The 14,602-nt window shown below is 34.3% G+C and overlaps 3 protein-coding genes across 3 annotated transcripts; 1 reads left to right on the forward strand and 2 right to left on the reverse strand.

Moving 5' to 3' along the window:
• Nucleotides 1–4,961: 4,961 nt before the first annotated feature.
• Nucleotides 4,962–6,521, forward strand: LOC140882659 (xyloglucan O-acetyltransferase 1). Its single transcript, XM_073288790.1, has 2 exons — nt 4,962–5,291; nt 5,425–6,521. The coding sequence occupies exons 1-2, from the start codon at nt 5,126–5,128 to the stop codon at nt 6,519–6,521; spliced, it is 1,263 nt and encodes a 420-aa protein (XP_073144891.1). The 5' UTR covers nt 4,962–5,125.
• Nucleotides 6,522–6,886: 365 nt separating this feature from the next.
• On the reverse strand, nt 6,887–9,265 carry LOC140882660 (probable serine/threonine-protein kinase PBL28). The gene is made up of 7 exons (XM_073288791.1): nt 8,785–9,265; nt 8,520–8,704; nt 8,229–8,427; nt 7,958–8,121; nt 7,707–7,811; nt 7,259–7,381; nt 6,887–7,147 (listed from the first exon to the last, which is right to left on the reverse strand). Exons 1-7 carry the CDS (start codon nt 8,855–8,857, stop codon nt 6,911–6,913), a joined length of 1,086 nt encoding a protein of 361 aa, XP_073144892.1. The 5' UTR covers nt 8,858–9,265; the 3' UTR covers nt 6,887–6,910.
• Nucleotides 9,266–11,166: 1,901 nt separating this feature from the next.
• LOC140882357 (vesicle transport v-SNARE 12) lies at nt 11,167–13,818 on the reverse strand. Its single transcript, XM_073288313.1, has 6 exons — nt 13,663–13,818; nt 13,438–13,549; nt 12,207–12,265; nt 11,916–12,101; nt 11,622–11,792; nt 11,167–11,445 (listed from the first exon to the last, which is right to left on the reverse strand). Exons 2-6 carry the CDS (start codon nt 13,532–13,534, stop codon nt 11,293–11,295), a joined length of 666 nt encoding a protein of 221 aa, XP_073144414.1. The 5' UTR covers nt 13,535–13,549; nt 13,663–13,818; the 3' UTR covers nt 11,167–11,292.
• Nucleotides 13,819–14,602: the final 784 nt, after the last annotated feature.

Raw genomic sequence — 14,602 nt, forward strand, 5'->3', positions numbered from 1 at the left:
GGAATCTATTTCGGCTACTACATAAGCGGTGGATTTATAGGGGTGGTTCGTTACGGTATATTGCAGTATTCAACAATACCGTATACCGTACCGAAAATTTCGGTAGCGAAATTTTCGATATCGATACCATGCCGAAAATTTCGGTATACCGACATGATTTCGGTATGGCATAAATCCATACCGATACCGTACTACGGTATCGGTATGATACCGTGTATACCGATTTTTTTAAACTGTTTTTTTTTAAAAAAAAGTGTCGGTATACGCGGTATCATAATTTTTTTTCGGTATACCGAAATATCGAAAATTTGAAAATCTTATACCGACCGTACCAAAATTTTCGGTATCCCAAAATTTTCGATATATACGATTTTTTTCGGTACGATATAGATAGTATGACGGAATTTCGGTATTTTTTTCCCAACCCTAAACGTATATAATGTAACAAAAAGTTCTATCGTCATAAAAAAAATTATATAAATATATGTTAAATTAAACGTGACCAATTGGAGCTGAAACCATGTCCAAATAACCGAATTGGGACAAAACCGTCGGTTTGACCTACAATGAAGACCCAGCTAGAATACAAGAGGTACGTAGAGTTAGTGTTGGGCCAAACCTATTTAGTATAAAGGCCAATGCTTTTGGGCCTTAATCTGGAAAGTAAATTTTTTTTAAACAGCCCAATTGATTTTTGATTTATTTCTCAATCTCATGGTTGTCTTTAACATGTATATCGGTTGTCACGTTTGATGTGAAATTGTGAATGGTAAGAAATTAATTTATTATATATTTTTATTCATCTAATATTTTATTCAATTTTTTTACAAATAATTAAATTTATAAATCAATATATATTATAGTATATTCATGGTTCTAAAATTCGCTAGCGCTAGTCGGGCGCCAGACCAGCGCCTAGCGCCTAGGCCGCCTAGGCGGGGACTAGGCGGCACTAGGCGGATTCCACGGTTTCAACTTAATAAATGAAATATTATAACTCCAAGACAATAATATCAAATTTAAAATGAGTTCAGCATTTGAAAAAAGAGCAAACACTAATTTTTTCTTCAAATATGGCACTCAAAATGTGGGCTTCTTCATTCGCTTTGATTCTTCAGCCTTATAATTTGCGAGATGCTCTGGTTACTCAATCATGCAGACAATGAAAGATGAATTTTGATCTAGGGCAAGCCAACGAATCAATTCTCTTGTCGTACATCAGTTTAGGGCTTATAAAACTTAAGCCCAACAAAAAAATTACATTTCAGTTTTTTTTTTGTAATTTGGGTTTTGAATTTAAAAGCTCAAATTAAAAAAAAATCTGAAAATCCTACTCTATTTCCGCCTAGCCCCGCCTAGGACCGCCTAGGCCGACCGATTAACATGTTTTCGGTGCGGCCACCTGACGCCTAACGCGGCCGCCTATCCCGAGTTTTCGAACACTGAGTATATTATATATCATCTATATATCATACATTTTTAATCGTAACATCCCACTTACCAAACGAAGTTGTGCGTTAAGTTATAGATTAATTTAATTTATTTATACAAAAACTGGATTACTTACACGTTTATTTTTCTTAATAAGAAAAATTAATTGGTAGAGTAACCTCTTACTTCACAATACGGACAAATTAATTTTGTCGATAATAGTATATAAATTATTAAAACTTAGCTGTTAATCTAAAATTAAAACTAATTAGTTGAAACCCAGTCTACATTTGTCTCGAATAAGTATATTTTGTCGACATAGTTTCCTCACTTTTTAATCTTAAAAATTCAACTTCAAAAAATATGCAGCGTTATAAATCATAATAGAGATGAATATAAAGAGAATTTATGAGATGGGAGAGAATTCATATAAGTCAAGTGCAAATTTTATTGAACTTCATCACCTCTATTATAGAGAAAATAATAGAATACAAATCTTTACAGATATTATATTGACATATTTATCTTAGATTACAAATCTTCCAAATCTACCTAGATAAAGATAATCATATATAATAACAATATATTTATAACACAGCTTGATTATTCAAAATTTGTTCATGCACCTTTTAAATTATTGGAAAAATTGCTTTTTTGGTCCTGTATGTTTATCACTTTGCGATTTCAATCCTTTATATTTTCAAATTTCAGTTTTAGTCCGTTATCTTTATTTTTTTTTTTTGGCAATTTTAGTCCTTTTTCCGACGTGGCGCTGACGTGTACAGTGCCACGTAAGCATTTTCGAATAAAAAGGCCGAAATTGCCAAAAATCAGAACATGCCGAACTAAAACTGAAATGTAAAAACATAAAGAACCAAAATTGCAAAGTGACAAACATACCGGACTAAATTTGCAATTTTCCCTAAATTATTAGATTATGATTTATTTTGTGCAATAATGTTATTCACTCGATACATAACATATCTATTGTAGGATCAAATATTTATCGTTTTATCAGAAACAATAGTTTGTGTTACCAATGGCCAATGCAACTTCAAAACTTTAATTATATTGTACAACACTCCAAACTTTACGTACGTATGTTTCGAACCTCAATACACAAGGAAATATATTGGTTCCTAATCATTAACCTAAAAATAATTGTGTTTCTTGCAATACCTTTGGATTCCAACACTCAACATTTATTGAGCTTGATTCTGATATAGATCGATTTCGAATTTGAATAGATGTTGCATAAATGGAGCTCTAAGAGCATTATAACGTGCTAGCATGCCAAAATGATTAATTAGCTAAATGAGTGCATGAGTGTGTGTGTGTTTGTTTTTTTTAAAAAAAAAATTAAATTGAAAATCAATATTTTTGCTAAGTGCCTAAGTCTATTAAGCACTCCACAGATTGATGATGCAACCATATTTGTTCAAATGCAATGTTGCTGCAGTCATATTTACAAACAGCCCTCATATTAGTTATGGATGCATATATATTGAGGAATTATCAAAACCAAGTGATTGATGCTAACTATGGCAGACTATATGGCAGTAATAATCCAACAGTAGCTGAAGATTTAGATATCAGAGAAGCTCTTAATTGACTAGAATTTGAATATCTCAAATGTGATAATCGAATCTGATGTTTTGCTAGCCGGTGACCGATGCTTTAAATTATCCAAAACTGATCATTTCTACAAAATCAAGCAAGGAAATAGTCGCCCTTGCTAGAGCGTGGACAGCTTGATTCACTGATCTATGCACAAAAACAAAAATACAAGATGTTATAATCGGATGTTTTGCTGGTGATTATTGCTTTAAATATATAATCCAAAACTAGACCACTCAAGCTTAGGTTTGTTTATGGATGACTATTGTTGAAGTATGTTTCTATCAGATTGAATAAGAATAGATAAGAGATCAGATCAAATAGTGCAGATCAGATGAGTTCAGTGATCAAATGAATTCATGGTCCAAATCGAATACTGGGATCAGATCGAAGTGATGGTCAGATGAGTCTTCGGATGAGTTCATGCAGATCGATTGCTCGAGTACGGTGACTTGGTTAGAAGTCAGATGAAGTGTCCGATAAGTTGTAAGCTTGAAGGCAGATCAATGCAGATCGAAGTACGAGAGCAGATCAAACTAATGAATAAAGGCTTATCGGGTTGGACTATGTTGACTTTATAATTGGGCCGTAAGTTGTTGTTGACCTAAAGCCCAAGATGAAAGTTGATTTAATTCTCTATATAAGCAGATGAAAGCTGGCCCCAACGAACATGACAGAAAATCAAATTCTTCAGAATATATTGAGAGAGAAGAAGGAGAGATTTCAAAGGAGAAAACTAAGCGAAGATTGTGACGAGAAGAATTCAAGTATAAAATATTGAATTGAGTCTGTATCTAGCTTGAGAGTTTATCTTAGTCTATCTCTATAATAAGCTCTGTTCTTGAGCTTGGATTTGTTCTGTTGGTGATTATTAAAGTGGTTGTGTTGCTCTCTCGTGGACGCAGGCAAATTTCTTGTCGAATCACGTAAATACTTGAGTCGTTTATTTGCTTTCGAGTGAGTGTTTGAGTTTGATCTGTGTACGTTGGTTTTATCTGTTTCTGGGATTGTGTTATTGTTCTTGTTTGGTGTATTCGTTTGCGTGGTGAATTCTCGGAATATCAAAACACTTCTGGATTGATTCTCAACAACGATAGATTCCTATCTAAGGACGTAATTAATATCTTGTGTTTTTGTTTTTGTGCGTAGATCAGCGAATCAAGCTGTCCCTGCTCTAGCAAAAGCGACTATTTCTTTGCCTGATATTCTTGTAGGAAATATCACTCCCTCCTATAGTTATTTCTAATTTTCTTCTTATGGATATTGCTTAATATTAATTCTATGTTTTATAGGAAAAAAAAAAACTTTCTTATTGTAATTTTAGTCAAGATAGTGAATTAGTGATTATGGACATGAATAAACATCAAGTAGCATGTTTGATTATCATCAATGTTTTCAATTCTAAAAAATTAAAAAAAACGCATCAATTGTTCTTTAAAAGATATAAAAAAAACGTTAATAAAAATCTTGTCAAAAAACACATTTTAAGTTTTTTTATTTATAATACACTAAAAAAATTTTAAAAATATTTATTGAAACAGATAGGTAATAGAGTTATCTATCTTAATATTTTTTTAAAACAGACTCTCTTATTTTTGTTCTTTCCTTTCTTTTCATCCTATATTGTTACCAGCCAGACACGCAAAGTAGAAAGCCAAAAATAGCAAAATAGGGAAGTTTTCAAAGGTTTTTTGCAGGTTAATAAAAGGAAATACAGCTGCAATGACTGCAACATTTAATATGATTTCCCACCAAATATAATTGGATTCTTGAGGTTACTTTGAGTCTTGGACTAATCATCCACTGATTTGCATTAATTTCCAAATTTTCACACATTCTTTAACGTGGGAATAATTTATAATTCAACGATATTTACGTAAATTTAGTAATTTGAACAAAAAAACTATTTTTTTGTTTTTGTTTTAATCATTGAAGCATCCATTGTTTCTTCTTTGCACGATCATCATTTTTGCCTCTTGATCTTTCATCTTCCTCGTATCAAAACAAAACAACATGGCTGCACTCCTGATAAAATGAAAATCCACATCGCGCAATAAAGGGGACAAATTTTGATGAAATGGGATCGTCAAATAATATCAATCCGTTCAAAGAACAAATGCCTCACTTCTTGAAGAGATTTTTGCCCTATGTTGTTTATGGCATCACCCCATTAGCCTTCATCCATTTGTACATTTATCCCTTTTCTTTTTCACCATATTCTCTGTTTTCTCCACCTTCACGAGGTATGCCGTTTTCCTTTATCTTTTTTGTAATTGATTCTCAACTTTGTGAAATTACAGTGGGATTTTCAAGAATCTATATTTTTTTTGTTGTTGATGCTAGCTTGATGTACGATTTTATGTTGCTTTCTTGCAGAAGCTTTGGCCAAAAAAGGCACATTTCAAGAGTTATGTGACTACACTAATGGGAGATGGGTACCAAACAAATTGGACCCTTTGTACAATGGCACCACATGTGAAACAATCAAGTATGGCCAAAACTGCATGCTTTTTGGCAGGCCAGACAAGGATTATCTCCATTGGAAGTGGAAGCCAAGACAATGCAAACTCCCAACATTTGACCCCAAGACTTTCCTTAAACTCCTCGAGAACAAACACATAGCCTTTGTGGGAGACTCCATTGCTAGGAACCAACTGGAGTCACTCCTCTGTATGGTCTCCACCGCTGCAAAGCCCCAACTTTTCTATACAGATGGGGAGGAAAACAAGTTCAGAAAGTGGAACTTGCCAGATCAAAGAATCAACATCTCAATATACTGGTCACCCTTTCTGGTGAAAGGGATTGAGAAAAACACAGAAAAGAACTTCAACACCCTTTTCTTGGATTCCTTGGACCAGAGGTGGGCAGCAGATTTAGACCATATAGATATGCTTGTTTTATCTATTGGACATTGGTATTTACATTCTGCAGTCTACTACTATGGTGATTCAGTACTAGGTTGCCACTACTGTAAGAATTATTCTGAGATTGAGATCTATGATGTTTTCGGTAAGGCATTGAACACAACATTCAAAGAAGTGATCAAGAGGAGAAAAGGGCTTCAAAGAAATCCCATTCATGTGTTTTTGGTGACATTTTCACCCCACCATTTTGAAGGGGAATGGGATAAATTTGGGGCTTGCCCCAAGATTCGACCTTTCGGCGAAAATGAGGTAGTTCTTGAAGGGATGAATGCGGATATGAGGAGAATCGGGTTGGAGGAAGTGAAAGGAGCAAAACTAAAGGCTAAAGAACATGGAAGTAATGTTATATTTGAGGCTTTGGATATTAGCAAGTTGACTTTGTTAAGGCCAGATGGGCATCCTGGACCTTACATGAACCCTTTCCCATTTGCTAATGGAGTAACTGAACACGTGCAGAATGATTGTGTACATTGGTGTTTGCCTGGGGCAATTGACACATGGAATGAAATATTGTTAGATGTGATCAAGACGAGGCCTATCGGTGGCTAGCGGAGGAAGTCATATCGTTTTCTCCAAACTAAAAAAGATTCAAAATTTGTATGTACTTGTCTCAATTTCGCCCCCGGTGGAACATGTTACATGTTAACACTGCTTGATTGGATTTGGAAGGTGAATACAAGAGAGAAAAAATGGGGTCTGTTATGTCATACACTTAACTAGTGTTCACTGGTACTGAAGCCATAGAGCATTAAAATTAAATATTCCATTCTCTATAAATATACAGACATTTTTCTCCTGAACACTTACTGAAATATTACAATCATATCTGGCATGTGTGATTCGCTAATCTTTATTGGCTTTGGCACTGTAATATGAATTCAAGAATCAGAGGCTAATGACTATGTACTGTGCCACATACTGTTTGAACAGGACAATTTTTATATCATTCTAAGTGTATGCATGGCCATCCCAAGTCCTTTAGAATTAGTGTACCTAATAACTTGAAGTTCCTTTACACATTCTGACATCGAGGGTCGTTCTCTACTGTCTGATCGGACACATCTTGATGCTAGATTCGCAAACATGGCTATCGACTCCATTGTGTATGATCTCCGTTCCATTTCCTGATCAATCACCTTCTTCAGCTTCTTCTTGTCATTCAAAATGCGTCTAACCTGTGAAAGTTTCAAGTACATGAATTGTAATTTGTACTGCTTGTAATAATTTCAACTGGTTTCTGAACATTTCTAAATTTATCCTTGGAGAGTCATGTGTTTCCCAAGTACCTGTACTACTAAGTTTTGATCACTTGGTCCTTGATTCAGGTCTACTGCCCTCCTTCCTGTCAAAAGCTCGAGTAGAACGACTCCAAACGCGTATACATCACTTTGTAAAGTAAGTTTTCCTGTCTGTTTCCAAGGTGTATACACATCCGTAACTCAGTCCCTCTTGCCATTTAGTCCATTAAAGTTAGAATTAAACATCTATTCTTAGTTTCTAATTCCCATCCAAAGAAATGAATTACGGAAAAAATCAAGAATACACTGTTTTTTAAGTCAGCAATGAACTCCAAGTTAGGTATAGGAAACCCAAAAATCTATAAGATTCTTCATTAAAAAAATAAAGTAAAAATTTTGATCTTGGAGTTGATCACTTGAAAATCTTGGCACTTTTCATGTTCTTGCAACATAAATTGATAGAAGTGACCTTATTTTCTGGATAGCATATCCATACCAATGTATACTCTGGATCAAAATAGCCGAAAGTACCGAGCACACTAGCCGTCACACATGTTTCTTGGCCCTCTGGCATCAGCTTTGCTAACCCAAAATCTGATATCTGCACAAAACAAACACAATATTAACCTTTTACTTTTATACTTTAGAGTGGATTGAACTGCCGATGAACGGGGGTAGTCGACCCTTCAAATGAAAATAAGTTCGTCGATTCGCCCCTAGACAGGCTTGTAAATCACATATTCTTACCTTTGCTTCATAGTTACTGTCAAGAAGAATGTTGGTAGATTTGAAGTCTCTGTGTACAATAGGAATCCCAACGGCAGAACTCGAATGCAGGTATGCAAGTCCTCTAGCAGCTCCAATAGCCACTTTCAACCTCGCAGACCAATCCATCTTCACTTCTCCTATCCCTAAAATCCCACATCTACAATTTTACTGTCTGAATATTCATCGCGTGTGCCATAATACGCCATTTTAGAAACAACATGTTCGAAAAAACGAAAAGTAGAAGACAAACCATTCAAGTGATCTTGCAGGTTCCCTTTGTTCATATATTCATAAACAAGGAACCTATGCTTCCCATCTGCACAATACCCTATCAATGTCACAAGATTTGGATGGTCTAATCTGCTCAAGATATCAACTTCCACCCGGAATTCTCGCTCCCCTTCCGCCTCTTTGAACCGCGGCAGCTCCATTTTCTTGATTGCCACAACCTTGTAGATCAACAAAGTAGTTCATCATCCATTCAAGGCAAGAATTTAACACCGAAGGGAACAAGAAATTCGCGCTCGAATTATGAACATACCTCTCCAGAACGCAGTGTTCCTTTGTATACTCGACCAAATCCACCCTTTCCAAGAAAATTTTCATCGCTGTAAGAACAAGTAGCCTCTGCCATTTCTCTGAGTGTAAAAACAGATGAAGCGTTGCGCCTTTTCGCCGGCGGATTCCCACATTCATTTTTCCAGTATTCCAGTGGCTTGTAAATCCCTGCAAATTATTCCAAACCAAGATCAAAATCTTGTATCAACATATGAAAACTTATTCGAAAACCGGGAACTGAAACATACAAGGATTGATCTGATCTTCAGACTTGCTTCTCCTACGCTTGTTCCAAGCAGAGACCAAACCAATCAAAGACATTGTTTCAACTGATTTTCTCAACGAAAAAAATGAATTTATCACACCATTTTTCTTGAAATTACAGATTTCTACTCTAAACTCACAAAACGGTACACGAAAAAATCGAAAGAAAATCCAGTTTCTAAGAAAATACAATGTATATGCAGGACTAAAATTGGTTTATTGCGTATAAACCAGACATTATAGTACTTTAATCATATTAAGTACGAGAATATATTCCTAGGAAGAGTACGTATAAAGCAAAATGAGACGTTAGCTTGGTACAATATACTAAGCAATAACATCCTCCAACAACCAACATCTCTCACTTGAAGAAAAAGATAAGGCAACTGTTGCATTGGCATAATTGCTTTGCTCAACTTCGTGGGCTCCGGCGGACTCAGGATTTTAACTCGGATTGCTATATTATTTTAAAGTAGGACTCGTTTTCGCGAAATTTTTCCAGAAATTTGTACGTGTTCCTTAGAAGCTGGCTGGGTCCGGGTGGGGGGGTGGTGGCCTATGTTTTGAAAAGGAAAGACAAGCTGCTGTTTCTTGTTACACAATTTTCGTGTTAGAAAATGTTTGTGTATTGGAAAATAAATGTGTGGTTGAAGGGTTCTTTTCATTGATTCTTAACCATAGATTTTTGGTTGCTTTGCTAATTTTGTTACACCTTATATGCTCTTGAGCATGAAAGTTTGTCGCGATGCCCCGACGGCCCGCGGCACGTCGGACGCTAGAAGTGGAAGAGAGAGGTAATATTTTGTAAACATTTAGGTAGTGTTTGCAACCTCTAAAAATAAGTGATTATGGAGATTTTCTAATAAATTTATTAAGAGAATATCCATAATCACTTATTTTTAGAGGTTGCAAACACTATGTTAAAAAAAAAATTGATTGAAGATTTTTTTTTAATGATGTTTTTTAAGCATTTGCAAATAATAGTAGTCTATTTTGGAAGACAATTTATCCTAGTTATTGATTTTGGCTATGTATTTAACTCGTACGTTTTACGGTTTCATTTGGAACCTTGATGCTTTGAAACTTTATTTTGTGCTATTATATAGCTCATTATAAGCCCATCAATTTTTTTTTCCTGTTTCCAAATGGCGAAATTTCATGCTACGTAAAATCAATATCTCAGTACTTTCGTATGTGAGATTCATTGAAAAAAAATGTGATACATGTCAGAATCATCCTTTTAGTTTGGGTCAAGTAATTTTCACTTTTGTCACAAAAAAAAAAAGGAAAGTAATTTTCAGTTTGATTATTTATTTGACATGTGATCTCACTTTATGCATTATATTCGTAGGTAATTCACACGTCGGTAGTAAATTGTGGGGCTGCGATATTTTAGAAAATATAATATATGGGAGGAAATTTTACGGATTATTGAGTGATTTATTGTGTTTACATTCACTTCTTCTTACGCATATTTATTATTTAATGACTTTGTTTACAATCAATTATATATATTAGTGTACCATGTATGTGTTGTGTGTTCGTACAATTTTTTCTAATTAATATTATTTATATTCAAATAGGGATCATATCATATTTGTAAATAGTCATAATGTCATTTTGAATTGATATTTATGATCCAACAATAAATTTAAAAATTGCCAAAACTCTAAAGTGCAATTTGAAATGTTGAAATAGAAAAAACGAAAAAAAAAATAAGTGTAATATATTGTCATATAGGGGTCATTTTTTTTAAAAAAAAGTTGTCCTTTTTTACTTCTGTCAGATGGATTATTTATACATACTAAGTGTATTGATGTATGTGTTGCGTACTTGTATAATATTTTTGTAATTAATTTGATTTATATTCAAATAAAAATAATATCATAATTGTAAAAATTATCGAAAGACTAAACTGTAATTTGAAATATCGAAATATAAAAAAAATAAACAAATAAAACAAAAGTGTAACATTTATATCACATAACAATTTTGGTAAAAAAAAATGATGTTTAAGAGACATATTCTTTGTGTAGTGCTGGGAAAGATTATAGATTTGCAATAATAATAATAACAAATTTATTTTACGATAATAAAACTTCAACTTATATAAACTGCTGATTATAATTTTTCGGCCAGACGTCAGGATTGCAAATTTTCAAGTTTTTTGGCTTCTAATTAACTTTTTTTTTAAAAAAAATTATGTGCAAATTACAAAATTTTGAAATTTTATGAGTTCAAGTGACCATCTTTCCATGCAACTTCAAATCCCACCGAATTCCATCCAATTTTATGATACCAAACACACAGGAATTCAGGTTTGGGATTTGGCTGTAATTGCAAAGCATAAAAGCCAGAAGAAGCAATAAGCAATACATAGCACTCTGTATGACTAAGAAGTAGCATGTCTTCACACGAATCAGGCCCGATTTCGGGTTGAAATTGCTTAATGGAGAGTGTTAGATACACGCCCAGCAGAAACTTGTCACGCATCAATGAAAAATTTTAAAGTACAGGACAATGAGTATTGCAAAGATAAGGGCAGCAATTATGGAGCCAACAATCCACTTATTCCGGCTGATCCTTCTAGACATGGAAGTCAACACCTTTTTGCTCTTGTCGATTGCACTATCTACATCGGAAAGCTGCAGATGGAAAGAAACCAATTAGAACTACCATCTCCTGGATACGAAAAAGAGATCGAAGAAACAAGGTTAATTTGAAGATGTTCTGCGCAGAAGGATCAGAATGAATCGTTGATCCACAAAAGAGAAGCTTGATAATTGTACAAGAAATTATCAAAATGGTGTGTGTAACATGCCTTCTTGTGAGAGTGTAAAAGAGTTTCACGTTGCTGATGCAAATCTTCAAGGATTGACACGCCAAGCTGTTCGGTCTCCAGCGCAGCTCTCCGACTCTCGGTTAATCTGTCAGTTGATTGGTTTAGCCTCTCAGTTGTCATTGCCAATCTGTCTCTTTGATTTGCAGAAGCCTGTTAAAATTTTGTTATTCTTGATAGAGTGAATCCCAAGTGACCAATGGAATAGCTACTGAGACTGATGAAAACAATCAACGAAAGATCTAGACAGATAGAGGGCACATGAAATATGCATACCGTGTGTGCACCAGCCATTCCAGATTCTAAATCTTCATTAGAAGGCTGATTAGAATTAAGCAATGTCAATTTCTTCACTTCCCTTTTCAGCTTATTCAGATCAGCTTTATATTCCCTGAGCTTAGCAAGTAGTGAAGCTTTCAAGCTTGGCTGCAAACTTCGGGCCTCAAGATCCATTTTTCGAATCTGGTAAAACAAACGTATGAGCCTATAAAATAACTAAATAAAACTGTTACTAAAAAAAACCAAATATTTGCAGCAAACTGGAAAACTCCGAAGATTGAGTATAACCAGAACATCGGCATCATCCAATCCAGCATGGAGTTCAGCAACCTCCTGTTTCTTTTTCTCTGCAGATTACAGTAAAGCCTTTACCATTCTCCACAAACCAGAAAAAATAAAAAAAATTCAAAAAAAGTTACCTAGCATTGCCAGTCAACAACTTTTAGCAACCGACAAAACAGAAATTTTAAATGCCAACATAGTTATAAATTAGCCCACACGGACTGCATTACACATATTTCTATGAAAAGTAAACTTTCTAGACGTCAACCATTATCCTCTTCATTTTTCTTTTATGTGTATATATATATATATATATATATATATATATATAATTTTTCAAAAATACAAGGTCTAGTAACTCCACAACATACATTAAGTTACCTGCCTCGAATTAATGCCTACATCACTATTGGCCTATTACTCAGCCCACTTTTTCTAATTTCAATCAATAAATTTACCAATAAGCAGCAATAATAATATCTACCAGCCAAAATCATATTATGTGCATAGTAATCAAAGATTGAGGTGAGCTTTGAGGACAATTAAAGGATCAATTCCAGACCCCAATCAATCCAATTTTCACAATATTCATCATTTTGTTCACAGACTACCATGTTCCAATCACATCCAATAAGATAACCAATCAAGATAAAATATAATGTTCAAATTCCCATGTAGCTTACTAGAAATTTCTATATTGTCAGACTGAACAAGTGTTGGAAACCACATATCCCAAATATTTGAACTCATGGAACATAAGGAAAGGGTTATCAATATGGACCCAAGACCAAGGGAAATATACGTGATTTTGCACAGTAGATGCTTTAAGACTGTGACCTTACTCCAATAACATGTTAAAAAACATTTCTCCCAAAAGTTTCAGCTCGTTGAAGGCAGCCTAACATAAATTTTATACTTTACGGCTGTGACCTTTACACTGCTTGAAAACCATGAGTTACAAGTAAATTTCAAGTTATAAACAAGATCATTCGATCTTAGATCACTCCGACTACTCGGCATAAGCGAAGAGCAGCAAAGATTTCCTCGAACGAATGAACATTAACCAACCAAATTCTAACACAAATATCAACATGAAACAGATCCAAGGCTAAAAATTAGCAAACCAACTAAATATTATTTAAAAAATAAAACAAAAAATAATTTACTCAACTGGCTACAATCAAACGATCAGATTAAGGTCTAAATCAAAAAATTCAAAGACTACAAAATTAAGTACCTCCATCGGGATGAGCAGCGGCAGCGTTACATTTCCTCGACAAATTCGCGGATAGCTCACAATACTGCCTCTCATATCCTTCATAAATCTCGCTCATTTTCCTCCGACAGCTCTGCTCAATGGACCAAAAAAATCGAAAAATTGATGGATCGAACAAAGTAAATCAATTCATCCCCAAACCAATAAAAGTAAAATGAAATCACCGCAATGATTGTATATACTTACAGAGATTCAGGGGGATTGGATTCGCAACGATGATACGAGCGAGTTGACTCAGATCAGAGGATGCATCGTTGCGCCAGGTCTCGAACGACGCCGATTGAATTGGCAATATGGAAAGAGAAAATTAACGAAAGGGTCAATTGGGAATTGGAATTTAGCATTTTCACCCGTCAAGTTCTCGTTATATTGCTTTACTCCCTGTATTGTAAAGTTCTCAGACTAATTGGGATAATTTTATTTAGTCTTAGTCTAAATAAAAAAAAAATTTATTTAGTCTCTCATTCTAGACAAAAATGAAAATTAATCAAGTGGCTCGTGAATTATTTGAAACTCAATTTGATAAAAGCTTATTTAATTATGACTGATATATATGTTGCTGCTAATGCATTGCTTTTGCTCAAAGTTTTTTTTTGAGTTGGGGTATGAGATTGTCGTAATAGGATCTCGAACTCGAGACCTCATCTCATACTAAAGATATTTGGTGTCTGATGAACCATACGTCGGCATATCAAAATATATAATATTGCTTCTCTTGCTCAAAGTTGATTGCTTGGCTTTCTTCCTTGTTCTAATGTCATAGTCTTAAGCCATCAAATCTGAAAATAAACTATTCAAAGTTAGTTTACGTTATGTTTTAATTGTTAAGTAAGTTGTAAGAAATTAATTGAAGTAAAAAAAAAACAAATAAGGAAAAACAGGGAGGAAAATAGGGGAAGTTGTGAGAATTTTAATGTGAAAACTACAAAACAGTCCACTATGATTTTTTCCATCTTCCTAGTCTTTAGGGTTAGTTTTCAAAGTCACTTAAAAATATCAAATGTGGTTTTTATAAGATTCTCTTTGCTTGAAGGTATTAGATATCATAAGAGATACTGTAACGAGGACATGAGTTGTGTGTCAATAGATATGATAATACACAAAGAATCTCATAGAATGGTCTGGT

Source organism: Henckelia pumila, chromosome 2 (assembly GCF_033568475.1).
Source record: "Henckelia pumila isolate YLH828 chromosome 2, ASM3356847v2, whole genome shotgun sequence".
NCBI lineage: Eukaryota > Viridiplantae > Streptophyta > Magnoliopsida > Lamiales > Gesneriaceae > Henckelia > Henckelia pumila.